This window comes from Furipterus horrens, unplaced genomic scaffold (genome assembly GCF_987537825.1).
Source record: "Furipterus horrens unplaced genomic scaffold, mFurHor1.1.pri manual_scaffold_5, whole genome shotgun sequence".
Lineage (NCBI taxonomy): Eukaryota > Metazoa > Chordata > Mammalia > Chiroptera > Furipteridae > Furipterus > Furipterus horrens.
In genome coordinates, this window is record NW_028327175.1 from 135,758,981 (window position 1) to 135,786,672 (window position 27,692).

Below are 27,692 nucleotides of genomic sequence, written 5' to 3' on the forward strand. Positions count from 1 at the left end.
AGGACTGGGGCCCTGCCTCAGTGTCTGCAGATTTCTGCTGGCTTAGCTGCCTGGCAGAGCATGGGAGACAGCTTCTCCCCTGCCTCTCCCTTGTTGTTTCTGCAGGAAGGGCCTGTGAGCAGCTAGTGGACTTCTGCTCCCCGGATTTGAACCCGTGTCAGCATGAGGCCCAGTGTGTAGGCACCCCATCTGGACCAAGGTCAGTGTGGCCCATTTTCAGGGCCAGGGAAGGGCGAGGGCTGCCAGGTCACCTCCCTAGTATGTCACCTGTCAAGTGGGTTTGGTCTCAGTCACACAGGGTTCCCATGAGCCAGTGTAGGGGATGGTTAAGGGGACAGCTTTGCTGCCAGCATGACCTTGAATGGATGGCTAACCACTTTGAGACTCAGTTTCCTTGTCTGTAAACTGGACGTACCAGAAGCTTCCTCCTGGGGTGGGTGTATGGGTGGGATGAGCAAACGCATGGAAAGCACTGGGCTCCGTGCCTGACATCTGATAAATGCTCCATGAATAGCTATCATCATTCCAGATTCACACTTTCTCACGCCCAGTTTCAAAAGCCACAAAACTCTTGAAAACCCAAAGGCAGTTTGCTAGCACAACCGGATCCAGCCTGAATGTATTTGGTAAGAGAAGCTGGCTGTCACGTGATATGGGGCTATGTGCAGTCACCAACCGTCCACACAGTGTGAATATATGTTGATTTTGCTGCAGAACGGTGAACACGTTTGATTGAGGGGCTGCCCTAGATCCCCCTGGTACTTTACATAATATACAGTTGTAGGAACTCTATTACTTTTCCAAAATCTAAAAATTTTCCCTTCCAAAACCTATCTGGCTGCAGGGGGTTTAGAAAAAGGGTCCTTAACTATTGTCACCATTACTGTTACTGGCATATGAGGGAGTGCTCTGTCACCTAAAGATTGTGTATGATACGAAGGTCATAGGTTTTTAAGACGTTGCTCCCATCTGCAGTTTTGCAGACACATTGTGACTGCAAAGGGAGTAGGGAGTGTGCCCTCCATTTGATAGGCAAATGGTTGGCCGAAGTGGATTTTCAGGTGAGCAGTGAGGCCCGGTGCAGGCAGGGGCGGTGGACACAGGCTCGGCCCCGGGGCCAGGAGGCGGGGCTGGTGGAGATGGGGAAGCTGGGGGAGGGGGGTGGTGAGCCCCATGCCTCAGGGCCATGAGCTGGGAGAGCAGCTGGGTGGGTCCAGACCAGAAGGGGCTGAAGTTTGGCCCTAAAGGTGCTGGTGGTGGTGGGTCTGGGTCTGCCCTGGCAAGATTCCCATCTTCTCCTGCTGCTAGGTGTCCCCCCTACCAACCCAGAGCCCCCCAAACCTACACAAGCTCTCTTCTGTCCTATAAAAGGGTCCCAGAGCAGGCTGCGGGCATCTTTATGCCCAGAACCCTGTTTGACCTCCTGGGGACCCCACAGATCCACAGGGCCTGGAGGTTCTGTGCAACACACACAGACCCTGGGCCCCACAGGCTCTGGGCTGACCGCCTGCCCCCTTGCCCACCTCCAGGTGCGAGTGTGCACCAGGTTACGCAGGTGACAACTGCAGCGAGAACCTGGACGACTGCAGAGATCACCAGTGCCAGAACAGGGCCCAGTGCGTGGATGAAGTCAACGGCTACTCCTGCGTCTGTGCTGAGGGCTACAGGTGAGAGGCCCTGCACGCGCGCCACGAGGGGCTAACCCCTCCCGGCCATCAGCGCCCGCGCTGGTAGGAGCCCCCAGGTACACATGGCTAGGGGGAAGAGAGTAAGGGTGATAGCCTAGGTGTGGGGTTCTGAGGCTTTAACCATGGCTATGCCCGTCACAGCTGTGTGGCCTTGGGAAAGTTACATAACCACTCAGAGCAGAGGCAGAGGGTCCCTAACCTCTCTGGTGGAGGGAGTGGGAAGTGGGTACAGATCAGTGGGCGGTGCCCCATCACGTACCTGCTCAGGGAACCTCTGAAGACACATCCTGCCATAAGGGTCATTTGACCTTTGCATCTTGGCTCATCTGGGAGGCTGGCAGGCCACCCACTACCCATGATCTGCTTGGGTCCTTTCTTTTTTCCCTTCAGTTTTAATGAGATATAATTCACATACCATACAATTCACCTAGCAAGCTTGTCCTCATGATGACATTTAGGTTAAAATGTACAGTTCAATGGCTTTTAGTATATTCCCAGAGTTGTGTCTTCATGACCACAGTCAATTCTGGAACACTTTCTTTACTCCAGAAAGAAACACCACACCTCTTATCTGTCACCCCAAGTCCCCTCCATCCCAGCTCCAGGCAACCACTCATTTACTAGTACCTGTTCGCATAGATTTGCTTATTCTGGATGTTTCATATACACAGAAGTACAACCTGTGGTCCTTTGTAACTGGCTTTCACTTAGCATCATGTTTTTGAAGGTCATCCATGTGCTAGCATGTATTAGAACTTCGTTCCTTCTTATGCCTGAATACTATTCCATTGTATGAATATACTGCATTGGTTTATCCATCCATCTATTGATAGACATTTGGATTGTTTCCACTGTTTGGCTATTGCAGATACAGATTGTTGTAGCATCGGAACTACCTATTGGTGGTAATGTCCCTCTTGATTGCTTTACTTGAGTGATTTGAGCCTTCCCTCTTTTGCTTGTGTTTGAAGTCTCAGTTTTCTTTTTGTGACATGAGACATGAGCAGTGAGTGATTCTTGAACTTTAATGTACACACAAGTCACCTGGCATATAGTTAAAAAGCAGACTTAGTAGGTTTTCCATGTCTGACAAGTGCCCAGGCAACACTGATGCTGCTGGCCCAGGGACCATACCTGTTTCTCACCATCCGTCTGGCTCTTAGTTTTCTCGGGAAAAATGATCTTTAGGAGCATCTTCTGTCACCTTAAGGGTCCAGTTTCCCAAGATGTTTAGTGAGTGACTCTCCAGGACCTGGGGAGAGGATGATGCCCCCTTGGCCCCGTGCCCTGCCCTGTCTGACCTGTGTCTTTTCCCTTTCAGTGGGAAGCTCTGTGAGACCCCTCCCCACCCAGCTGCCCCCAGGAACCCCTGTGAGGGGACGGAGTGCCAGAACGGGGCCAACTGTGTGGACCAGGGCAGCCGGGCCGTGTGTCAGTGCCTCCCGGGCTTTGGCGGCCCCGAGTGTGAGAAGCTGCTCAGTGTCAACTTCGTGGACCGGGACACTTACCTGCAGTTCACTGACCTGCAGAACTGGCCACGGGCCAACATCACACTGCAGGTGCGTGCCCAGGGCGCTGGTCACAGAGGGGAGTCAGGCAGCAGGGGACCCTGGCCTCGGGTCAGAGCATCAAGGAGCATCCCTGCCCGGGACAATGGGGAGGCCCCCGTGTTGGTCAGAAGTCTTTGGATGTGGGTGTCAGCATCTCAGCTTGAACTGGTTTAAGCACAGCTGGAAAGGTTATTGGGTCACAAAACCAGTCTCACAGAAGAGCGAGGAAGAGATGGTCTATGGGTGATTGGATCTGGAAAACAAATTTACCAGGGTACTCTCCCACCGCCTCCTGTGGCAGCTACTCCTTAGTTAGCCTCCAACACTGCAAACAGGTTTTTGTCATGTGGCTGGAGCATGGCCAGGGTTAACGCTGGGCTTATATCTTTAACCAAAAGTCCTTGTAGTCCATTCTTTTGCCATTTATGTCTTGAATTCCATCTTGGGACATCATGTTGAGACAAAAAGCAAGCCCCACTTGAACAGCATCAAAAAATTATATAGAGATTTAGCTAAATATTTCTTAAGGAGGAAGAGGAGAATAGATTATGTTGCACATCACATGATAAAATATTTAAAACACCTCTTTAGTCATTTCTCTCTTTTCCCAAAATTCCATTCCCTATCCCAAATGCCACATCATTCTATCCTTTCTTCTGCCCTCTTCTTTTTTCTAAGAACCCATCAGCCTCTCAAACATGCTCATTCTGCTCTCCTCCCTTTTATCACTTCCACCAAATTACTGTGGTCCACACAGTAAGACTACAGCTAGCCCAACAGTTCCCCAAAAGAAAATTCACCCAAACTCACCCATTGCCTCAGGCACATCCTAAGAGAGGCCCAGTTTATCCCACTGTCCCCATTGGCGCTCCTTCTTGCCAGCCCTAGTTAAATAAAAATCCATAATCTCAGGGAAGACTTCTGATTGGTCTGCCTTCAGTCACATGCCTACCCCTGGACCAACCACTGAGACCAAGGAGATGGACTGCTGCAATTGGCCCAGCCTGGGCCATGTGCCAGCTCTGCAGACCAAGGGGGCAAGGTGTTACCAGAAGAAGAGGGAAGCATGATTGGCAGGGAAAAGAGATCATAGCTCCAATAGCTTTATAGCGGGATCTCCCGCCTAAGGCACAACTCCAACTCCTTGCGCAGCTCCAGGGACAGGGTCTACCTCCTGAGTGGTTCCTTCCAGGTCTGTGTGGCTCTGGCTATTGGAGAGCCTTCTTGAACTTGCCCTCTCTGTAGGTCCCACCCTCACCCCAAAGCAGTTTCCTGAGGCCCACAGAGCAGGCTGCCCCACAGCCAGTCTGACTTTCCTTTCTGGGCTGGTGGTCTGAAGGGCCCTTCCCTGCTCCTCCCATCCCACCTGCCCTCTGCTGCCTGGCCCTGGCCACACTGTCAGTGGATAGGACTTAAACCTGGGGCTGCCAGCCTCTGTCATTGTCCCTTGGAGGACATGTCACCTGGGCATGCAGAGGAGGACAGTTCTGCACACGGCATCTCTCTTCCAATTGTGGGTCCCCCCTCTGCTCCACCTACCAGCCTGTGCTGCTGCTGTGTGGGATGGGGTTGGAGAGAAAGTGCCATTGCCCATCAGGTCTCCACGGCAGAGGACAATGGGATCCTGCTGTACAACGGGGACAATGACCACATCGCAGTGGAGCTGTACCAGGGCCATGTGCGTGTCAGCTACGACCCTGGCAGCTACCCCAGCTCTGCCATCTACAGGTAGGGCTTTCTCAGGCCTACCAGTCGCTCTCAGGGTCTCCCGGGACAAAAGCAGGTCATTATTGGGACCACCAGACCTGGGATGACCAAGTGGAAAGGGCATTTGGACCATGGGGTATAGCCCCCTTTGGGTCTGAGACTCTCTGAGTCCTGAGTGGTGGTCTCATCCTTCCTCATTCACCATCACCTCACAGGGGCCACTGAGTGGGGAGGGGGAGATGGATTAGGGTGGAAATCCCTTCCCCAAACTTCTCAGCTTTCCCCAAGGGAGCAGCAGAGACTAGGCCACAGGCCACTGAGTTGCCAGTCTCCTCCCTGAAAGATGTGGTCCCTTGGGAAGCAGCTGCTGGACCAATGGCCTTTCTGGGGAAGTGTCCAGGTGGGGATAGGCCAAACTGAAGCTCATTCTCTGGGGTGGGGGCACCCCATCTTCTTCCAGTGCTGAGACGATCAATGATGGGCAGTTCCACACTGTTGAGCTGGTCACCTTTGACCAGATGGTGAATCTCTCCATCGATGGTGGAAGTCCCATGACCATGGACAACTTTGGCAAACACTACACACTAAACAGTGAGGCCCCGCTCTATGTGGGAGGTGAGGATCTGCTCTGCCCTGGCCTCTCCATCAGGTGATGGTGATAGACCTTCTAGGTGGGGCCTCTGTTGCTCTCCAGCCAGGAGAGCTGGTGCCTGGGGCTCTGGACTGTAGGGGACGTTCCAGGTGGTAGGGAAGGGTCCCAGTGAGTGGCCAAGCTGCAGGTGGCTTGTTCTCCCGGGCCGGGAGCCAGGCTGCTGTTGGCCCAGCCCAGATTTATGGGGATAAGTACCTGAGCTGGGGCGGCGGCCTGGCCTGGGAGGTGAGTGGCGGCTAGCTGGGATTTTCCCAGTTGTCTTCTGCACTATGGACATCTTTTCTCTTGGCTTTGGGCCAGAAGGGGCTTCTCAATTGTTCAGGGTCCATTTCCAGGCTTGGGGCCCACAGAGGCCCAGAGCTGCTGCAGGAGGCCCTGGCGCTGAGACCTGCATTAGCTGGGGACACCCAGCTGGCCCTACAGGCTTTGCAGCTAAATGGCCCTGTCCACCACTTGAGGACATTTCAGGTCCAGATGGCAGGTTCCTGGATGCAACGGGGCTGTCACAGTGCTTTGGAGGGCCTGGCCTAAGCATTGGGCCAGCGTCAGGAATGGAGGACCTGGGCTTTCACCCCAGCTCTGCTGTTTACTAGTTGCGCAGCTTTGGGCAAGTCACTGAGCACCGAGCATCCAATGGAGTGTATGTAGCAACTCCTACCTCAGAGGGTTGCTGAGAAGTGGTGACCATGAAAGCTGGTGACGAAGTACCACACACCTGGGTTCTAGGCCCAGCCCTTGGCTGCTCCTGGGGTCTCTGGGAGGTAAAAACAGGTGTTCCTGAGGGAAGGAAGGAGCCCCGGGCAAGGGTAGCCCTGCTCAGGCACCCAGAGCCTCACTTGTCAGCTGGCGGCTGCCAGGCCTGCACCCCAGGCTCTGATCACAGGGAAAGCAGCTTTTCCATATCTTCTGGGGAAGGAATGCGGACCCTCCAAGGTGGCAGAGGACCTTGGCCTAGGATTGCAGAGAGAGGGCAGAGGCCACGGGCAAGAGGGAACACTGTGGTCTCCAAGAGACCTCGGAGGTGGGTGCCAGGCACCGTCCGAGCCTGACTCAGCTCAGCTCTGCGCCCTCCCCACCCCCCCAGGGATGCCAGTGGATGTGAACTCGGCTGCCTTCCGCCTATGGCAGATACTCAATGGCACCAGCTTCCACGGGTGCATCCGAAACCTGTACATCAACAATGAGCTGCAGGACTTCACCAAGACACGGATGAAGCCGGGAGTGGTGCCAGGCTGTGAGCCCTGCCGGAAGCTCTACTGCTTGCATGGCATCTGCCAGCCCAACGCCAGCCCGGGGCCCGTGTGCCACTGTGAGGCCGGCTGGGGGGGGCTGCACTGCGACCAGCCAGCTGACGGCCCCTGTCATGGCCACAAGTGAGCTCTCAACCCCTGCCTCCCTGCGGGGTCCCTTCCCTTCTTCCTTGGAAGTTCCCATTCCCTGTGGTGAGGGAAAGACAGTACTTTTACATTCCAAAATCGGAACACATAACCGGAAACTGGGTTTTCTTATTCTGGTTTTCAGGAAAGGTCCCTAGGGACAAACACAGATATGTTTTGCTCTGTGTTTCAATCTTGGAAACAGGATAGTATCCCATGATGCCAAGGCTGCGGTCGTGGGTACCCTCGGTGGGCCTCGGAGCAGCTCTGGCCTGTCCTCACAGTGCTTTTTCTCTGTCCCCTGCAGGTGTGTCCGTGGGAAGTGCGTGCCCCTCGATGCTCTCTCCTACAGCTGCCAGTGCCAGGCCGGGTTCTCGGGGGCCCTGTGCAACCAGGCCGGGGCGCTCGCAGACCCATGTGAGGGCCTGCAGTGCCTGCATGGCCACTGCCAGGCCGTGGCCGCCGAGGGGGCACGCTGTGTGTGTGACCCTGGCTTTTCGGGCGAGCTTTGTGAACAAGGTCAGGGGCCCCCCTCCTGATGTGCCCTCTCCAGGGCCCCTCTCCACAACTGGCTTTAGCAACTTGATCTTTTCTTCCTCCCAACCTCAGCAACCCCTCTGTGCCCCTGCCCCCTTCTGTACTGCAGGCTGCTATTGGGCTTTAGTGCCCCCTCCACCCCACCCTTTGGGCTCTAAGTCCCACCTCAGATAGGGCCCCGTCTCTCCCTGGCCCAGCTTTTCCTGCAGCCCCCTTATCTGGGGTAAATGCCCTTTTTGGTTTTGGTCTTTCCTTACAGAAGAGATTATCGGGAAACAGCTCCCACCCAAACCTTCGCATCTTGGCCCAATCACCCTGGGACTGGGAACAGCCGGAAGTCTGAGGGTTGAGGACTCTTGCCCAAGCCCTCTCTGGTCTGCATGACCAAGATGCTTCTGCTGGAATGGAGAGTACGGCGGGGGTGCGAGGGGAGTCTTGAGAAATCCAGGACTCGGGCACCTTAGGGCCCGCTAGGCCACACCCTCCCAGCACATGTTCCTTCTCTGACATTATTGCCTCCCAGCCCCCAGCCGCCTTGCACTCCTCTAGCAATGGGGAGCCCTCTGAGCCTGGCAGCCCCATCTGTGCAGGGGACCCTGGCAGCTGGAAAGTGCTTCCTTTCCACTGGCTTCGCTGGGGGCCCAGCAGGAAGCTGTGCACGTGCACGGTGGGCAGGGAGGATGCAGGGGACGAGGTAGCTCAGGACCTTCGGGGATGCTGCCCTCCCTGTCTCCTCTCTCCTCCTCCTCCTCCCTCCCAGGGGGCAGCACTGGCCCATAGTTGTGCCCTGAGGCTTTCTCTTGGTGTCTGTCCCATCCAGAGTCCGAGTGCCGGGGGGACCCTGTCCGGGACTTTCACCAGGTCCAGAGGGGCCATGCCATCTGCCAGACCACGCGCCCGCTGTCATGGGTGGAGTGCCGGGGCTCGTGCCCAGGCCAGGGCTGCTGTCAGGGCCTGCGGCTGAAGCGGAGGAAGTTCACCTTTGAGTGCAGCGATGGGACCTCCTTTGCCGAGGAGGTGGAGAAGCCCACGAAATGCGGCTGTGCCCTCTGTGCATAGCGCCCCGCGCCGACAGGGCAGGAGGCAGGCTGGCAAAAAGCATGGCCACCAGGAGACCTGGGCCGGGGTCAGGCCATGGCCAGGGTGGCTCCTGGGCGGCTAGACCCTCTTGGCCCACCTCTCAGGGGCCAGGCAGCTTTTCTCAAGCCGACCTGAAGCAGCTGGGGGCTGAGCGGGTGGGCGAGGCCTGGCTGCAGACTGCCCTCTCCGGAAGTGCCTTGCACAAATAGGCGCTTAATAGATTTTTGTTAAATGAATACATGCATGAGGCCAGGCCAAGAAGTGCAGAATTGTGGCACTCCCTCCTTGCCTGCTACTGGGTCTGAGAAGGGACTCTTGAGTTTGAAGAGTCACTGAATACATGACCATTTGACTACAGATGCTTCTCTTCCATGCCAGCCTTCCTAGATCAGCCTTTGCCTCGAGTCTGTGGCCCATGCTGGCCCCAGAGTCCCTTACCCCCTGCAGATAACCTTGAAGGACTCTCAGCCTCCCAGCCTGTCTCTGTGCTCCTTCTGCTACACAGCGTCTGTGGGCAATAGGCCAGGCTGCAGAGGAGAAGGGCCCCTCCTGCTGGCCAGAGAGGGACTGACCCTTGCCCTTGGGCTGATTGGCAGGCAGAGCACCCTCAGGACCGTGGCTGGGGTAGAGGTGGGTCTTAGGACCAGACCTCTGAATCCTAAAGTTATGGGATGACCATTGTAGCTTCAAGGAGGGGTCTCATGCAGAGGAAATAGTCGCTGAGACTTCTTGGGATGGGGCACCCACTCCATCAAAAAGGACAGGGGGTTGTTGGTTGCAGCAGAATAAACATTGCCACCTCCAGACACTAGCCACCAAAGGGGCATTGGTCCTGGGCTTCCCCAGCCATCAGCCTGCTGCTGCTGAGCATATGGCAGGGGGACAGGGTATAGGGGGCTTGGGCTAGGCTGCTTGGCCAGGAAGGGTCTGCTCCAAAGGAGATGGGGTTCAGAGCCCCTTATGCTACAGACTGGTAGGAAACAGTGATCCAGGCACCAGGAAACCTCTACTGGCTCTGTCACTCAGTGCAAAGTTCTTCCCCGTGGACCTCAAGTTACTCAGCTCTCAAATGGGGAGGTGGGCCGCCTAAAGGAATGGAGACCCTCCCACTGTGGCTCCAGGAGGGTGACCACAGGAGTTAGAAATCCATTTTCATTAATCATATCAACAAATATTTATATGCCTGACTGGGGTTGGGTACCGTGGGTGTTCTGCCTTCTTGGACACATGCCAACCAATCACAGTGCATCACAAGGTGACCAGGATGCCCGGGGGGACAGTTGGGCCCCATGAGGGCTCCAATCGCAGGCACAGCCTCAGCCCCAGCTGGAGCGGCTCCCCGTAGGCGTTTTTGGCGAGGAAGGAAGGACTCGGTGTTTGAAGAGTCACTGGATATGTGACCATTCGACTCCAGATGCTTCTCTTCCATGCAGAATGAAACAAAGATTATCTTTGAGCCTAAATAGGAAGTTGGCTCTGAAAGACAGGTCATGCCCTCCTGTCCCAGGTATCTCCCCAAGACAGTGTACTCTTGGGGCGCCAGGGCGGTGAGCACACCCTTTTCCAGGCTCCTTCCATCTGCAGACAGAGGGCTGGGGAGGGGGAGGGGAGGATGGGGTTGGGGTAGTGTGTGCCTGTGACCTCAGTCACCATGAGAGTGGGGTGGGGGTGGGGTGAGGGCCTTGCTGCTGAGTAGCAGAGGGCGGGAGTCTCCTGTAACTATGGGCACCTGGCATGGTCCACTACCCCAGGACTCGGGCCAGAGGGTTTGAGTCCAGGGGCCCCCGTAATGTAAAGAGGACCTTGTCCTGCACAACTGGGGACATGCCATCATGGCTAGATCTGTCCCTCACCAGGCACTGGGCTCTATTTTCTTCTAGCTCTGAGCAAGGCCACAGTGCCCCTGCCCCTGTGGACAGCAGTGTGGGCCTTGCTGCTAAGCGTCCCTCTTACTAGAGTTTCTGAGCCACTGAGGGACTCTGGAGAACGGCTAGCACCAGACTGGACAGGCAGCAAAGTTCAAGTGCGGCTAGTTCGTTCCTTTCATGGAAGCAGGGGTGTTCTCGGGCCCACCAATCCTGAGGAATGGAACCTCCCCTGACCACTGCCACCTCTGCTGCCTTGGAGAAGCAGTTTCCCGGGTGTGAGGGGCCCTGACTGGCAGGGGCTTCTTTGCTTTGCAGAGTAGAAAGGACACCTGCAGACAGGTGGTGACTGCCAGGAGTCCTGCAGCCCAGGGCAACGGGGAGGGGAGGGCAGAGGACGGAGCACCCTGTGAGCTCGCTGCCGGCCCTGCCACCCCTCCACACTGTCCCATGTGCCAGCCCAGCTCCACACTCACCCTCGGTTGAACTGCAAGTTTGGGGGCCACCACGAGGGTGAGGGCAGCAAGGGGCTAAGAGCCGCATGCCCTGGGACCAAGTTTTCCTCAACTTAGCCACCAACCTGCAAGTTGTTAAGGACCTGGATCACCACTCATCTTGCCTGTTCACACTGGGGCTTACCACGTCCCAGAAGGCTACCATGAAATCATGTTTCTGAGTATCATCATCACACCTGGCCATCCCCTCGGTGAAGACCTTTAGTTCACTTTGATGTCATCATGGGCTGTTTCCATTCAACACACACCGAAGAGACACAAGTAGGCAAGTCCCAAGGACTCTGCTGCTCTGGCAGCCCCGCAGACGACAGTGGCCCGGGCTCCGGAGGTGTCTGGAGATGGGAAAGGCCGGACTTTGTCTCCTCTTTGCCTGCTGTTAGCCTAACCACGAAAGTATCTCTTTATACAGAATACTTAACAGATTCTAATATATATTTGTATTTCATTTTGTTATAGTATTTTTATATGTTAAAGTCCACATCCAGCGTCTCGTTTGATTTTCAGATGCTCTGTAGTTGTGACATTCTGTTTGGGGGTTTCGGTGGTCTTGTTTGGCTCACTCTTTATAGAGACTGGTTTAGAACAGGCCCACGAGGGAGCCACGCCTGCCCTTTGACTAGAAGTGTTGTTTTAGAACAAGTTGAATATTGTCTGTTGTCTTCCACATGAACATGACATTGATTCACTCAGGTTCTGCCTTGTTGGTCTCTTTTTCTACCCTAAGGATGAACTGGGGCTGCTGATGCACTCCCTGCCAGGTTTGAGGGCTTCAGGCTGCCCGCACACCCCACGGTCCATGGTGGCCCCCAGATGCAGCACATGTAGCACATCTGCCCTTGACACTCTCTGGGGTCTTCCTGAAGCAGCAAAGGAGGTCCGCTCCTCCTGCAGGAGGAAGGGGGCGGCCGGGAGATGGCCAAGTCACGGCTCCTTGGGATGCCAGTGTGAGGGCAGAGCCTGGCACTGCCCAACACACACAGGTCACCTCATTTCCCTTCAAGTGGCTGCTGTTACACCCATGTTTTGTAGTTTGTGTACAGAGCCACACCTGTATTTAACCTGGCTCTTAAGGTGGTTTCAGAGCATCAGGACAACTGAGTAGAAAGCACAGTGGCTTCTCAGGCTGTCTTGTAAGATTAACCTGACAAGGACAGGGGTTCTTAGTGGAGAAAGGAGGCAAACATGCTGTTTTAATGGCTCCGTTACGACTTCCAACCACATACAAAATTGCACGCATTTCTGTATGATGACATCTGAATGAGGCCAGGCCCTAGGCCTCTTACACTAGGGGACCCAAACGGCCCTCCTCTGAGGCCAGGACACAGACTAATTTTTCACTACAAGACTGGTTGTAGTGATGGTCACACGAGCCGCACCCAAACACCCAGTCACCTGGGAAATGGGCAGGGATAGGAACTACAGTGCCTTTAAAGCAATCAGGGATTTTGGTGGGAATGTAATGAACCAGGTACATGAGAGAAATGGGTTAAAACAGGGTTATAAGTTTGTGTCTGGACTGGCCAGTTGGCTACCTCAGTCAAACGGGTGCACGCCCTTCTGGGCCATCATTTATATTGCCATTTCAGGGACAGGGACGTACTTCTCTGCTATAAAAAAAAAGGGGGGGGGGGGGACTAACGGTAACTGACAGACAGTGGTGTAACCTCAAGGGCACATTTCCCGATTGACTGGGCTGCAGCTGCTTCTTACCATGCACTCATTTTGTCAGATCTTCATTCTTTTTTTAAAAGAGAAGCCAGAAATCAATTTTTATGTAAACACAGTTTTAAAATCTTTACAGAAAAAAACATCAATGGGCCCAAAACAAAACACACCTGTAAGCCACCAGTGTGCAAGCATCGAGTAAAAGTAGCAAGTTTCACAGTTATGAGGATATTCCCATCCCAGGGAATGGGCACCACAGGGCTTGGCGGGGGCTGGAGGCAGAGTTGCCCAGTTCTCCTGATTTGGTGATAACATATTGCTATCATCCCCATACTCTGAGCCCTCAGAGCTAATTTTAGAGGTTTCCCTTCACCCCAAGCCAGTCTGAACCTCTTGGTTCATATTCTAGTTGTTCAACCACAGGATGAATGTTGGAGGAAAAGAGGTTTATTTTAACAATAGAGAGTCCTAATCTGGAACAAGATAACTCTTCGAATTTAAACTGAAAAGGGGTGGTCCAGCTGCCAGCTGCGGGCTCATTTGCACTGGGTGTAGCTGGGCATGACAATGACCACTGTCAGATAAACTTGTTAATGAAGTCGTGGCTGATTCCACTGGAATCCCTGGCCCACTGGATCCTTAAACAGACCCACCTCAAAGAGCCCTGACTGGTATGGCTCAGTTGGTTGGGCATCCTCCCACAAAGCAAATGATCGCTGGTTCGATTCCTGGTCATGGCACATGCCTAGTTTGTGGGTTTGGTCCCCAGTCAGGGAGTATGAGAGAGGCAACCGATTGATATTTCTCTCTCACATTGATATTTCTCTCTTTCTTCTGAGCTGCTTACCTGAGGTAGAAGCCAGAGGAAGTCCATTGTTCCCTGCCCCTCAAGATGAAGCACTGGCACCTCTCCAACCCTGCCATGAAAATTCCCAAAGGTCCACCCACTGTGTTTTCTTTACCTTGAAGTCAGGCATGACTCACAAAATGGCCATTGATCCAACCAACAATGTTCTTTTAAGCTCAATGGCCGGGAGGGCTGGGGTGAGGCAGAAGTATTAGAAGTATTGCTTTTTGGTTCCTTCTGGCAACTTGGCAACGTTGTGCTAGGCTACGAGTTGAATGTTGGGCTTTGATGCATTAGACACTCACTCTTTCCAGTGACTACACAAACACACTTTAATATCAAAGAAGTTTAATACGCTGCAGTAAAATAAGCGCCTAGAAAAAGCTTGTGGGACAGATCCCTCCCACACATCCTCTAGCTCCACATCCCATCCCTCAAAACCAAACAAGAAAATCTGAAACAGCAAAGGAAATCCTTCCAAGCTTGGATTTCAGCGAGGGCCTCTTCACCAACAACAAGAACATAGTTTTTCCTACATGGCCTAATGGAAAAGTAAAACACAGAAGCACAAAAAAATCCACAAGATTTCAATATTTAGGAGACTTGGTACATATTCAAAGTTAAAATAACTTCAACTTTTATAGCTATACATATTGTTTTAAAGCAACTTAATATATTTTAAAATTTCATATATACACTCTCAAAGGTTCTTCAGGTGAGGTATGTAAACATTGTCTAATGAAAAATTTTCAATGTTTCAAACCAACAAGTTCACAGCATACATTAAAATTTCATCCATTAACAACACAGTATTTTCCTACACTCACTAACACAGTGGAAATCCAGGCCCAAGAGATACACGCTGATATCTGATAACCCATTTGCGTAATTTCTCACTTCATTGCTTTTGGAAAGACCACATGCACACAGGCCAGGAGCACACGCCTGGTACCAGGAAGGGACAGGCCCTCTGGAGACTCTCCTTGGGCATCTGGATCACTGGCTAAGACTCACAAGACAGCAAAAGGAGCACATCCGAACAACTATGGGATTGACCTCGGCAATGACGACACTGGGAGGAACCAGAAAGACCTTTAAAGGAACGGTAGAGATTCATCTTGGAGCTCCCTGGGTCCACAGCCGGATCTGCAGCCCATGCCCTAAACTCATCTGACAGGTCCTGAAAAGAATAAAAAACCAACACGGCACCTGAGCTTCACTTAAATTGCGTGGGCCTCCTATGACTCCCGGGCCCCTCACAGGCATTGACTCTGGTCTCAAGGAGGACCCTGGGCTGTGCTTATCATACAAGGTGGGGTTGAATTTCTTAATATCATAATGCATGTGGGGCAATAATGCCATGAGTTCACAAAGACGACCAATGCCTGCACACAGGCACCAGCCAATGATCTTGGAGGAGCTCAATTTTGAAAACTACTTGTTCCCTGAGGGTAAACAGCAGGCTTCTGTTGAGATTAAGGGAGGCTAATAAGGGGATTATTTATTAGAAGGTAGTAAGACTTGGGGCGCCTCAGGCCAGAATTCTATTTTACTCCCACATAGTCTACAGTGTCCCCTCCCCACCCTCCCACCACAAGTAGTCACCTTCCCAATGATAACGTAGGTCAGTTTCTTTCCTCTTGCCTGCTTTCAGGCTCAGCAATGGAAAGTTTTATCCTAATGCACCCACTTCAATCTAAAAATGACACTAGTGAAAAATTCCAAACACCATCATAAATACAAAAGAGAAGACATACTCCAAAAGCCTAAAAAACTACATTATTCTTTCTATTAATGGTTATTTGGGCGTGGGGTATTTTTTGTAAAGTTCATTTCAGTCACAAGGAGAGGCTGCTACACAGCTTAGGAACCTGTTGAGCTGGACACGCTGGGCGACTTGCAGGAGAGACTGCCCTCTGTACTCCCTCTAAAGGGTTAACCCCAGACATGAAGGGCCTTCAGACGCTTCAAACCCAGGCACAGAGGACTCGGGAAAAGGGCTAGCTTTGCTGGGCGGGTCAGACCCAGTCAAGGGACTTAAATTTCTCATGTAAACATTTCTTATATTTACTCTACAGCCAAATGAGCTTCGCCTCAACCAGATGCTGGAAGCCCTTACAAATTCATGGAAACCAGATAATTTTTCAATCTCTATGCCCAATTTTTGATGTGTCTGGTGCTGGCAGATTTCTCATCCATTGCTAGAATTCTAGGACTGGAAGGAGCATGCAGACAAACAAGCAAAAATTCAAGTACAGCAACCTCTCAAGCAAAGGCAAGAGGTCTTAGCAAGAGCTGTTCTACCCCCCACCCTATCCTCTGAGACAAAGGCCCACGTGGAACCTGGATAAATGTTATTACCTAGGATCTTATTGCTTATAGGCAACACATCAGAAAGAACACCTGGAAATCTGCTCTGCAGATCTGGGACTGACCACTGACCAGTTTATCATACACACACACATATATATATATAATATATAACATAACCAGATGAGAAGAGGGGGCAATTAAAGCTTGCATTTGATGTAACATTACAGATCAAATGCCCCAAACAGCTCTCAACCTGCTGGTTTTTGTTCTTTCTCCATGTGTGAACTGTGTCATGAAAAGAAGTCCACTGCTCAAAATATATTCTTCTACAATACTACAATGCAAACCAACATCACTCAGAACATGAATCTGTATACAGCACATATAATAAATATTTTTAAAAAACTATTTACAACATTACTTCTTGTGAACATTTAGATGTGAGCAAAATTCATTTCTTCCTGCAAAGGTTAAAAAAGTTCTGACTGTCTAGTTCAGTGCTAAATTCCCTGGCACCTAGTTACCCATTCACATTTCATCTTAAAATCAGATTTGCTTACAAATAGTATCATAGAAAAAAAACATTCTCCAGCATTACTGTTCAAGTGTCCTCCTCATTTGTTTGGAAAAGACAAAGGGGAGCCTAAGTAAATATGTAAGGTATGACTCAAATGGATGACAAAATCCCCTGTGGTCCAGTCCCAAGCTCTCCGCAGTCCTCAGCCCAGCCAGCCCGACAGAATGAGGCCCAGACAGGACTGCCCAGGAACGGGGCACAGGGAAGAGGAACACGTTCGGAAAGCCTCGTTCCGTTACATGTAGGGGTGCTCTGAATTGCAGACCAGGACTCCTGAGAAGTAAAGCTGCACACATCTTAGAACAGATGGTCTTGTTTTGTAACCACTGGTTACAGGTGGGGCTGGCCCACTCTGCACAGAGGCTTGCTGAGATGCAGAGGGGGAGGGGGAGATGGAGGAAAAGAGAGAATAGCTCATGAGTACTCTCAGTGTGAAAGAAAACATGTTTCTCTCCCATGGTTAATGAGTGGGAAAGGGGTCTTTCACAAACATGAGAAAGACTAAAATACAACTTAATGCTTTCTTTAGGCAACCAGTGGTTTCTCCATATCTCACAGGTATGGGTTTGGATTTCCTTGGGGTTACAACTAAGGCTCATTTCCCTGCACAGGCTGCTGAAGCGCACAGGTGAACGTACCAACTGTGTATGCAGAAAGGGGCTGCTCGAGGCCAGCCATGATGCCATACCTGGCACAGCCAGACAAGACAGTAGGAGACCCGCTCTGTGCTAGGATGGGGTGATGGTGGGGAATGCACCCAGGTTCCGAATCCACGTTGCATCGGCCCTACCCTCTGCCTTCACTGTGTCGATGGAAGGTTCAGTGGATGAGCACGGTAGCTGGGAAGGATGGGTGGCTAGAAAGAACACTTTTTTAGAAAGCCCTTTCGACAGTTAATTTTTTTGTTAAAAATAAATACTTTCTATAGAAGAATTTGAACAGGAAAATATCACTATTTACACAATGAAATAAATTCCACAGTGGTGTGTATAAATATGTATTAAATATGTATTTGAAACCACAGCCACTAACACAGTCACCTAGAGCTATTAAGAATGCAGAAACCACTGGTGAAATTCATAACCTTAAGCTACAGTGGCTCTAAAACTAATCTTTACCTGTGATATAAATATACAAATTATGTAAATCTTGCCTGTATAGCATCTTTCCCACAAATCAGCTTCCAGATACTACGGCTTTAGCTACAAGACATGAGGTGTAGATTACAGAAAACAATGGGGGTGAAAAAACTGATACACTTAATAGCATTTGGACCCAATGAAATATTATTAGAAAAATAGCCATGACAGGAAAACTGCTTCAGTGAAGCACTTAGAGGCAGGAGACTTTCCAGAGAAGACGCCTCCAGGAAGTGGGCTGGTGGGAGAAACAGAAGAGGGAAGACAAGGCGGCTCCTCAAAACGACGTGAGTCAGGCCAGACTGGGTCAGCTTTGCCGGCCAGGCCCAAGAGCTCTGAACTTCAGTCTCAAGCTGCTGGTGTGCCAACAAGGTGCCACTGACCCGCTGGTATTTTAAAGAGCGGAGGATGGGTAGTCTGGGTTCAACGTTCCAATAAGCAAAGACCGGCCACTTACGTTCACAATGACCAGAGCTTGGGGAGTGAGACACACACGTGCAGGTCGACCGCACACAAAGAGGGGGGTGAAACTAAAATGCCCTGCACTTGCTGGGAGAGCACAAGTCCAGGCTTTAAGTTCATCAGTAATTCCCTGTGTTGTGCACTGCCATAGGGGAATGTTTCTCCAGAGTCAAGTTCCCCCTGATTCAGAAACATTACAAGGACTAGGACTTTCAGTTTAAAACTTTGTCCTTTGAGTTTTAACTACTTACCCTAGTAGATAAAGTTGTATGTCTATGATTCAATGAATAGTTCATCAACAGAAGAGGGTATTTTCTTGTTCTTTAACACATGAACATCACTAGGGACAATGTGCCACAGCAGCCATGTGCTGAGGTGCACACACACAATACCTTAAAAATCCAAAAGGAAAGAAATGCTGCAACGCTGGGCTACATTAAAAAAATTTTTTTGTACCTAACAGTCCACATAATTAGATCTTGAGTGACATATTGCAAGGGTCAGTCAACTTTTTCTGTAAAGGGCCAGGTAGTAAATATTTTATATTTTGGGCTGTGAGGGCCACATATGATGTTATTTTTTAAATAACCCTTTGAAAAAAAGGTAAAATGTATTCCTCCAACCTCTGGCATATTATACAACCTGTTTTATAATATGGAGTCTACCCTTCTATGTGGCTTGCCTACTGAGTTCCTTGTGTTAAATGGAAGAGTCCTGGGAAGGTGAGCAGAACTGCTCAACACCCCCTCTGGAGGACAGAGCAAAAGATGGCTCCGAAGTACAGGTGTCCACCAACAGCTCTGTGAAGAGGAACATCAGGCAGATGAGTGGTAATGGAAGGAACTGACTGGCTCCAGCTCAATTCCAAGGACAAAAGTATGAGCATGGACACCCTTCGCCAAATGCGCAAGGTGGTACCCTGGGTCCCCAACACAGCCTGACAAAGCCCTGAGCTGGCAGCAGCATCAGAGTTCTGGGTTTTGACCTGAAGGTCAGACCTTCCAAGTTTTCCAATCCATGTACTATAGAACATAGCAACTTGTTGTGATGTTTCTAAGGATGAGTGATATTGATGGCTGCCTCAAAGGCCTCCCATAATTCTGCTTGTCTTCAATACAATAACTTAATTTTATTTTTTCTCTGAAGACAATTTGGGAGTAACCATGGGGAAGAGTTCTTACTGCTGGGATGTTAGGGCTGCCTTGCTCATATAGTGATATACATAAACATGATTTCATACTTAAAGAAACAATCTGTAGTATTTCAGTGGGTATCAAGTCATAAGAAGACAAAAATTTATAGCTAAAAATTCAAAATAATTATTTGTTTCAAAACAATTGAAACAGTTACCCTCTTTTAGGGATATTGACAAAAATTTTTCAGCAATATGACATTCAATTTCATTTTAAAAAACCACATAGAAACTTATCCTTGAGTCTTGGGGAAGATTAACTGGAAGTTGACTGGATTTGATCTAAAGATTATTAACCATAACTTCTCAGTCACACTCAGGTTAGAATGGGCTCCAATTTTCTATTATTCTTTTCTAAAGCACTCCAAGCCTCTATTTTTTATTTGTTGGCTTGCCTTTAATAAAATTATTTTGAAAGAACAGGATGGGACTGAAAAAATACCAGTGCCAATAGTTTTATTTTCCTAGAAGCTGGCCCCAAATATTATATAACACACAATGCTTTGGGTTTGTGATTAGACTTTGTTTCCCCTTTTGTGGAGACTTATTCCATAAACGAGAGGTTCAGAAAACTGAACATCCAAGTAATTTTGAAAGAAACAAAATCTTGGCTTACTTTAGAAATAACAAGAAGTGAGGCTAGTGTCTGGTCTACGATACCAATAGTGAAACGAGAGGCCCGGGCTTCATTATTTTAGAACTTTGAATTCTGACCCTATTGGCCAAAGGGGACCTCATTTTGGTTACTGCGAAGGGTAATTCTACAAAGAAGGATATGAGGCTAAGGTAGGTCAAGTTTCAGGAGATGGTTGGTATTCAATGTGTTAAAGCAATGATGTAACCTGTCTCTTTTGCAGCAAGAATAAATAAAGAAATGTAAAAGGATGAACAAAATTGAGATAAGATAAGAAGGGGAAGAAAAGAAGAGGACAGAGAGGAAAAGAGGCAGAAGAAAGGAGAATAGACATCAGGGAATGTTTGTTCCTAAAAAAGGATCATTTTCTCAAGCAAGGTCAGCAAACTTTTTCCTGAAGGTCCAGATAGTAAATATTTGGCTTTGTGGGCCACACAGTCTCTGCAGCAGCTCCTCAGCTCTGCGGGAAAGCAGCCACAGGCAATCCACACACAAACAGGTGTAGCTTTGTTCCAATAAACTTTTATTTACAAAGAGTGACCAGCCCACAGGCTGCAGACTCTTGACAGAGCATCTCTAAGACAAAAGAGAGACCTAAAACCAAAGGGACTAGGTGTGGTCCCTGGGTCAGTATCTTGGGGAATTCTATCCCAGTCCCAGTTGTGATGACAAGACACCAGACGAGCTGATGGTGTGGCCTTTTGCAAGAGGGAAAACAAGGGGAGACTTGGGTCAATATCAAGCCTGGGCTCGGAGGTGCCTGGGGGAGAGCATCCGCTCCAAGTGTGAAAGGGCCTTCCAAAGTCAGCCCTTGAGTTTATTTTTTCTTTCTTTCTTCTATCAGTGAAATTAACTGACTCGGCAAAAACGAGATTCAACAAATAAAAAAATAATTCTAAACTTTTAATCTCATAATTAGATAGAAGCCCAGTCTAAGTGTAATCACTACTATAAAGTATGTTGATTTTAAAGATGATCCATTGCATTGTTATGTGTATAAATAAATACATACATATTGATAAGTTTTCTCAAATGATTTTGAGAATGAGAGGGAGGGCTACTATCTTGAAGTAAGCTTTTAAAAAAGAAAAAGAACTTAGGAAAGTAATGGAATGAATTATAAACCTGGAACTGGAAAAGTTCCACCCACTTACTGCGTCACACCTCTCTCTAGTCTAATGCAAGCACCCTTCCAAGGTGGTCTGCATGCAGCTAAGGGGGCACCTTGAACGTATGTACAGGAGTCAGCACACCTGACATCGGCAAACCTCAGCTCTAAGTCACCACAAAAACAATATCCAGTGACGACTCTACAAAAAGATTTTTTTAAACTTTAAAACCATGTTTTAAAGATTAAATGAACCTATTCAAAACATATTAATGCTTCTGTGCAACTTAATGCTGAGAAAGGGTTGCCAACATACACACTCAGCAGTTTCATTAATATAGGTAGCTCTTAAATGGCCAAAGATAATAAAAAGAGAGAGACTTCTGGGATAGAGGGGATGTTAGGAAAAAAAAAATCAAGGCTTCACTGAAGATAGTAAGCTTCACTATCTATGAAATTCAACACAATTCTTAATTTCCCATGAATCAAATGCTTTTCTCCAGTATTACTCAATCATCAGAAGTTTTCATTATACATATACAGCAAGCCTTTACAGATTAGGTAGAAGGCTTGTTTTATCATGATCTGAATGAAGCAAAGCATGAAAAAAATTGTCCATCTGGGTTTATCTAAACTGATCTGAACAATGTAAATGGAACAATTTTTAATAGAAAGGACAGAGTAGCAACTGTCCATACAAGCCTACTCTGGTGACAGAGCGTGTTAGAGACGCTGGCTGAGGCTTTAACAACCAAGCCTTTTTTGTAGAGTGGCCCAATGGAAATGTTGAGGACACACTGTGTTAGGATGGAGCAATGTTATAGGCACCAAGGCAAAGCCAATGCACCCATCGCAGGCTTCACTTGGGAAAGGCAAACATTACCAGTTACAAATAGTGCAGCTCTCACTTTTGAGCCTGACATGGCAGAGGCAGGAGTGATACTACAAGCATGAACTACGAGTATGGTGCTAACAGTCAGATCGGACACCCGCTCTAAGCACGTACATCCCCAGGAACATTAGCTTCGGGTGCAGGGCGTGTGGGCTCACTACGAGACACTGAAGCTGCTTCCTCCAACTGCAAGTGTGCTGTGACCTTTATATAACTCTGTGCTCTTTTGACCTGAGTCCAATGCCAAAGTAGTTTGCGGGATACTCACAGAAACCCTGGGCCACATTTAACCATGTGGCCTGTGCTGATTACCCAGTTCATGAACCCTCCTAGCACAGCGCACAGGGAAAAAAGAGATTTTACTGTTGAACTGGGGTTGGGAGACATTTGTGGCTGATGGCCAGAGGCAAATGCACCCAATGCACATGCACACACACACACTCAAAGTTTTCTATTACTGAAAATAACATTTTGGCTTTCTTTGAATACGAAAGTACTTAGGGTAAAAAAGAAAATTAGTATAGTCACTCTTATCCTAATTGGCAAATTACAGCTACAGTGGGGGGTGGGGTGGGGTGATAACCCTGTTACAGTGCTAGCAAGCTTAAAAGGCCAAAAATGCAAAAATGAAAAGGATGGTAAGAACAAGTAATGCAAGTCATTTTTAGAGGTCATAAATCACTTAGAGTCCATTTTTTTTCAAGTGATGAAAATCAAAGGTAAGAGGAGTGACCAACGAGTATGAGTTTTTAAAAGGGGGTAACAGAAATATTAACCTTTTACAACAATTATAAATGCCTTCTGTGTTCTCCACATTCCATAAAAAATGATTTGGTTTAGCTTTCAAATATCATTTAAACAAACGAACAAGACGGAGAGGGAAGTTCAATGCTGCGGCTTGCAAAGAGGAGCATCTGTTCGTGTATAGACACTGCAGGGGCTGCTGGAAAGCTACTTTTATATGCATGATGGTGGTCTTCTCGGCTACAGTACAAGTGCTTGTGCATCAAGTATAAAATACAAGCCTTTAATCACATAGATCAGCTTTTTAGCTTTTGTAAATTTTAAACACAAAAAGGATAAATAAGGCACTGTACTTTTAAAAACTAAAATTGCTTGGTTCCAAGTTTAAAACCCAAGGAACAATCAGAATATAATATATAACTTCCCTTACTCAGCCTCAGAGAAAGACTCTGCAAGTTCCCTTCTCCATCTGAGATGCATTTTCTGACACCTAAAGTGTGGTGTTCTCCATTAACTGCAGATTTGAAAGGCTTGATAAGCTTATAAAAGCAAATTTAGTTAATGCAAAATAAAGGGTTACTTCTATAGAACAGTTTTACTCTTGGCTACCACCCTTCCATCACTTTGCATCCAGCCGCCTCCGCTTGCTGTGGGAAGAGTCCAGCTTTGCCTTCAGCTTTCGCTTCCTCTGGGCTGCACTGTTCTCTGGGGGTTTTGTCGAGGGTCTGGCCCGCGGCTTCCCACTGCTCCGCTTCCTGTTCACGGCTTTCTGTGGCCTTGAGGAGGATTCATTTACTCCTTTTTGCTTTGCAGGCTTTGTCCCTGTCTCTGAGATGGTGGGCTGGGTAGGTCTTCTGTTGGTATTCTCTTTTTCCTTCCTGGAGGGAGGGCAGTTCTTCCCAGAGGACTTTTTAGGGATCCTTACTTTATTCTCTTTCAAAGATGTCTTTTTGGGCAGTTGGATGACTCTGTCCCTTGCAGCTGGCTTCCTGGCAGCAGGGGTTTTGGTGGCTCCATCAATATGCTTGTCTTTGCTGGCTTTCACCGCAGGTCCCTTGTCCTTCCTGTCCTGAGTGCTGCTGCCTTCGGTCCTCTTGCGCTTATTCTGAGCTTCTGCTCGCGACAAGACTTCTGTCGTCTGCTTCCCTTTCCTCCCCTTAATTCCTTCAGTACTCTTGGGCTTAATGGGAAACCCATTGGCATCCACTTGCAGGGCAAACCTGGGGGACATCAGGGGGTTGATGCACACACTTTTACAACTCTGTTTACCTTCCATAGCCAGACCAACTGTGCTTTCCTTTTTCTCATTCTTGATCAAGCGTTGCTGGGCTCTGAGCTTTCCTCGAATATTGGAATATTTTCTAAGGATCCGGGTACTGGCTGGAGTAGGTGAGCTTGTGGGAAGATGGCTACTTCTACCTTCCTTGACTTCCTCTTTGTTGTCTTCAGAACTGGGGCCAAGGCTTATGTCACTGCCATTCTCTGGCTCCACCTGGTCAGGATTCTCTCGAAACTTAGCCCAAAGCTTCTGCGTTTTCCAGTTGTTCTTAGCAGGAGTAGCTCCGGGAAATTTCTTCAAGTGTTTTTTCAGGCGTTCAGCCTGCACTGAACTGGGGTACAGGCTGGAAGGTGAGTATTTCTGATGAGGATGCTTGACAGGGGGCGTGTCTCCGGGAAGACGAGTATTGAGCTTCTTCACAATTACCAGAGACCGGGTTTCAGTTGTCTCTAAGAACCATTTACAAATATTAGATAACTTAAAGTTTGTCATAAACAACATCTGAACAGGAGAAAACTTTTGAGCCTCCAATGAACCCCTACATTTCCGTGACCTTTTCTTGCTTTTCCAAATCTCCTTCAGTTTGTCTGACTTGTTCCTTGCTCTTGGTGTTGGCTGGCCTTCTTTCTCCAACTGGATCCAGCCCTTCTGAACTTTCATGTACTGGGCATTGAAGTTGGCGATAAGCTCCTGGTTCTCCTCCTCGGCACACCATTCCACAAACTTTGGCTGCTCGTCCACCATGGCTTCCACTTCATCCTCTTCTAAAGGCTCTCTGCTCCCTGAAGCTTCATCGTCCTTTGGTGCTGGGTATTCTTGTGCTGCTTCCTTTTCTGAAGTCACTTTTGTAGTATCCAAGGGGTCCAGAGAATGAGCATGTCTTAGGTTATAGGTCAGAGAGGTCTGTCTCGTGAGCCTTGGTACCCATTTTGGGGGTTCAGCAGCGGCACCACTTCCACTACTTGACAACCCTAGCGTGCCAGGTGGCACGCTGCTAGGGTCATCTGCATGCTGTGTGTCTGTACTGCCCACCTCCTCCACAACCTCCTCCACATCTCGTGCAGGAGTAGGTCCTAGGTTCTCTTCTGGTTGCTCTGGGAAAGTACACGGGACACTTTCTGAGGGGTCATGAGCATTTTTCTCACCTAACTTAGACTGGACAAAGATTTCCAGTTTCTCTCCAGGCAGGGGCTGGCCAACTGTAGTTATGGGATCACTGCTGGGGAAAGTATCTCCTACTTCCCCTTTGACCTCTTTTGCCAGCATGTTTTTAAAAGTCTGCCTGGTGATGATCTCACCTCCTTCGCTCTCCCACTCAGCATCCTCCTCAGGGGGATTTTCATTGATGTCCGGGTTTTCGGCGTCCTCCAGAGCTTCTGGATGGAGACCCTCCGTCAGAGAACCCTCAGGCGTTGCCCCACCAGGGTACCCTTCTTTTTTAGAACGTTTTGCACCAGGATTTTTAGAAATCTTGACTTCAGGGCAATCAGAGGAAGAATCTGAACTTTGATTTTTTAGGCCTTTGTCAACAGAGGAAGAATCTGAAATTTGACTTCTTAGGCACCTATCAGAGGCCTCGGGGAATTTTTTACTTTTTTTCTTCTTGTCTGAGTTCTCCTCGGGTGAGTCAATGTTTTGTTCACATAGATCTTTTTCTGAAGAATCTTTTATGTCACTGCTCTCTTCCTCTAATTTTCCTGTATCAGCTTCTGTCTCACTTTCCTCAACTTCACTGGGGTTTTCCTTAGTAAAAGTGCTGCTTTCGTTCAAGAGCGGGTCAGTATCTAGCTCCTGAGTGTCCTCAGTCTCGGCCTCGGGACTGATGCTTTGTTCACCCTCAGCCTTTTCCAGGCTCACAGGAGGCTCCCAGCTCACCGGGGGACTTTGATTTTCTGAGCACAGAGGACTTTCTGCTCTACTGACTGTTTCAGGAGAAGAATGACGCCTAGAAACATCTTCTCTGCCTTCCTCAGAAATGATCTCAGCACAGGGACCCAGGTGACAGTCTTCAGGTTCATTCATCTGCTTCATATCCAGCAGCTGAACTGGCTGTTGGTCTTGTTCAGGGGAAGATATCGCACTTGCTGTTGGAACTGCAACGACGGAGCTGACTTCGGGCATGTCCTCGTCAGGAAGGTCAGCAGGGAGAGGCCACACCAGGCTGAGTGCTGTCGTTTCCTCTGATCTCGGTGAGTTGCTTGGACTGGGTTTATTCACTGTGGGGCAAACCTCAGGCTCTCGAGATACCTTTTCAGATGAAGCATCTCTGTCTCCTTCCTTAAGGGAGGTTGTTTCTTTACTAGGCTCTTCAGTGTTATCATCTCTGGGAAGCTGTACATCTGCTATAGGTCTCGGGGCTGAAATGGTAAGGGTCTGCTTGGGAGTGGCCATGGCCTCTGATGCCAGGGTTGAGCAGCTTGCTTTTTCCTGGGAGTGTAAATTTCTGGCCAGTGTGCGAACAGTTGGCAGCTCACAACAATCCCCATTGAAAAAGTATCCTCGCGTACTCTTTCTAGCTGTTTTCCGAGAAGACAATATGGATCTTTGATTCTCAAAGTGGCATTCTGTTATTGGCTGACTGATATAAACGACATCACACTGGTTATCATAATCATTTATCCTCAGCCCTGATGCCCTTTTACCCTTCCGAGCTGTCTTGATGGAGGCTGATAACATCTTGGTTCGTGAATGTCCATTAGATGCTCTGTGCATGGCTGGCATGGGGCTGGGGGCTAACCAACCATCTTTGGAATGATCAAACTGGCCCTTTTCACTGGGATGCAAATGGTAACCTACCTTATTTCTTCCTAGTGAGTGAAGATGGTTCTCTGGCTTTGGCCTTGAATCTTGTTCACTTGCCTCTAAATCCTGGTGCAAAGGTGTTTTTGAACTACACTGTAAAGTATTCTCTTTGTCAGCAGTTCTAGATGAATTCCCCGTAAACCCTGAGTCCCAAGCCTCTTCTGCTAAAGCTTTGAATGAATTTCTTTGAGAAACAATACAGCTGCTGTTCTCCTCACTATTCTCACCTGCCGTTTTTACTGCATTTAGACTTTCTACTAAAGCTGAACTCTGCACGTGGTCTTTACCATCCTCACATATTTTCATTTTTGTGTCTTGCTCCTGTCCAGTGGTTTGCCCCTCCAAGCTCTTGGAGATGTGATGGAAGTTGAATGAGGAAGAAGTAGATGTACTGAAGTATCCCAGAGTAGAACTATCTATTGAACCCCCAGAATTAGGTTTAGTGGTTGAAAGTTCAGAGGAATCTTTCTGGACAACAGTCAAGACATTCTCTCTTCTATCTACAGAGTTTGTCTCGGGAAGAGACTCCTTCAGGGCCTTTTCTGCCAAGTACAGAGGGCTGTGAGAGCCTGATGAGTCTACTGTCAAGTCTGCAGAAAGAGGAGACTTCATATCGAGACACAAAGCATCGTTTTCCTTATGTTTGGTGCCTAGCTGGGCACAGCCAGCACTGCAAGTGGATGCATCCATTGCTCCAGAATGAGAAGGCTGCAGGTCCTCAGTGCCTGGCTGCGACTCAGTGTACAGATCGTTCAGAACACGAATGAACTGCTTCTGATGATGAGTGCACAGTTTGACCATGAACTTCTCCAGGGGGGACTTCGACTGATTGTTAGAAGCTACTGCTATTGCCTCTGCTGAGTTCTCACTAGACAAAGAGAAAGAAGGAAATTAGTATGGCCATCTAAAAAAAAACCATTTTTACATTATGAAATTCACCTAGTGTTAACTCATGTTGCAAAGAGAGTGAACACTTTGGCCAAAACTGCTTCTAAATGCCCATATAGTTTTGATTCAATAAATGAATATTTACCTAATTAAAAATAAAGCTGTTCTATTCTCAATTTT

General features: G+C 48.9%; 2 protein-coding genes across 6 annotated transcripts in view; one reads left to right on the top strand and one right to left on the bottom strand.

The window, feature by feature from the left end:
- SLIT1 (slit guidance ligand 1) overlaps positions 1-10,190 on the top strand; it is a 158,539-nt gene extending 148,349 nt beyond the window's left edge. Inside the window, exons 30-37 of the mRNA XM_090277906.1 lie at positions 106-199; positions 1,530-1,667; positions 3,010-3,247; positions 4,836-4,966; positions 5,406-5,560; positions 6,682-6,970; positions 7,281-7,492; positions 8,331-10,190. Coding sequence (XP_090134032.1) covers positions 106-199; positions 1,530-1,667; positions 3,010-3,247; positions 4,836-4,966; positions 5,406-5,560; positions 6,682-6,970; positions 7,281-7,492; positions 8,331-8,569 — 1,496 coding nt within the window. The 3' untranslated portion in view covers positions 8,570-10,190. The remainder of the gene's footprint in view (positions 1-105; positions 200-1,529; positions 1,668-3,009; positions 3,248-4,835; positions 4,967-5,405; positions 5,561-6,681; positions 6,971-7,280; positions 7,493-8,330) is intronic.
- A 10,111-nt stretch (positions 10,191-20,301) lies between these two features.
- LCOR (ligand dependent nuclear receptor corepressor) overlaps positions 20,302-27,692 on the bottom strand; it is a 117,878-nt gene continuing 110,487 nt past the window's right edge. For all 5 annotated transcript variants that reach the window (XM_090277910.1, XM_090277908.1, XM_090277911.1 and 2 more), the window contains one exon: positions 20,302-27,492. In XM_090277910.1, the coding sequence (XP_090134036.1) occupies positions 23,163-27,492 (4,330 nt within the window). In that variant the 3' untranslated portion in view covers positions 20,302-23,162. The remainder of the gene's footprint in view (positions 27,493-27,692) is intronic.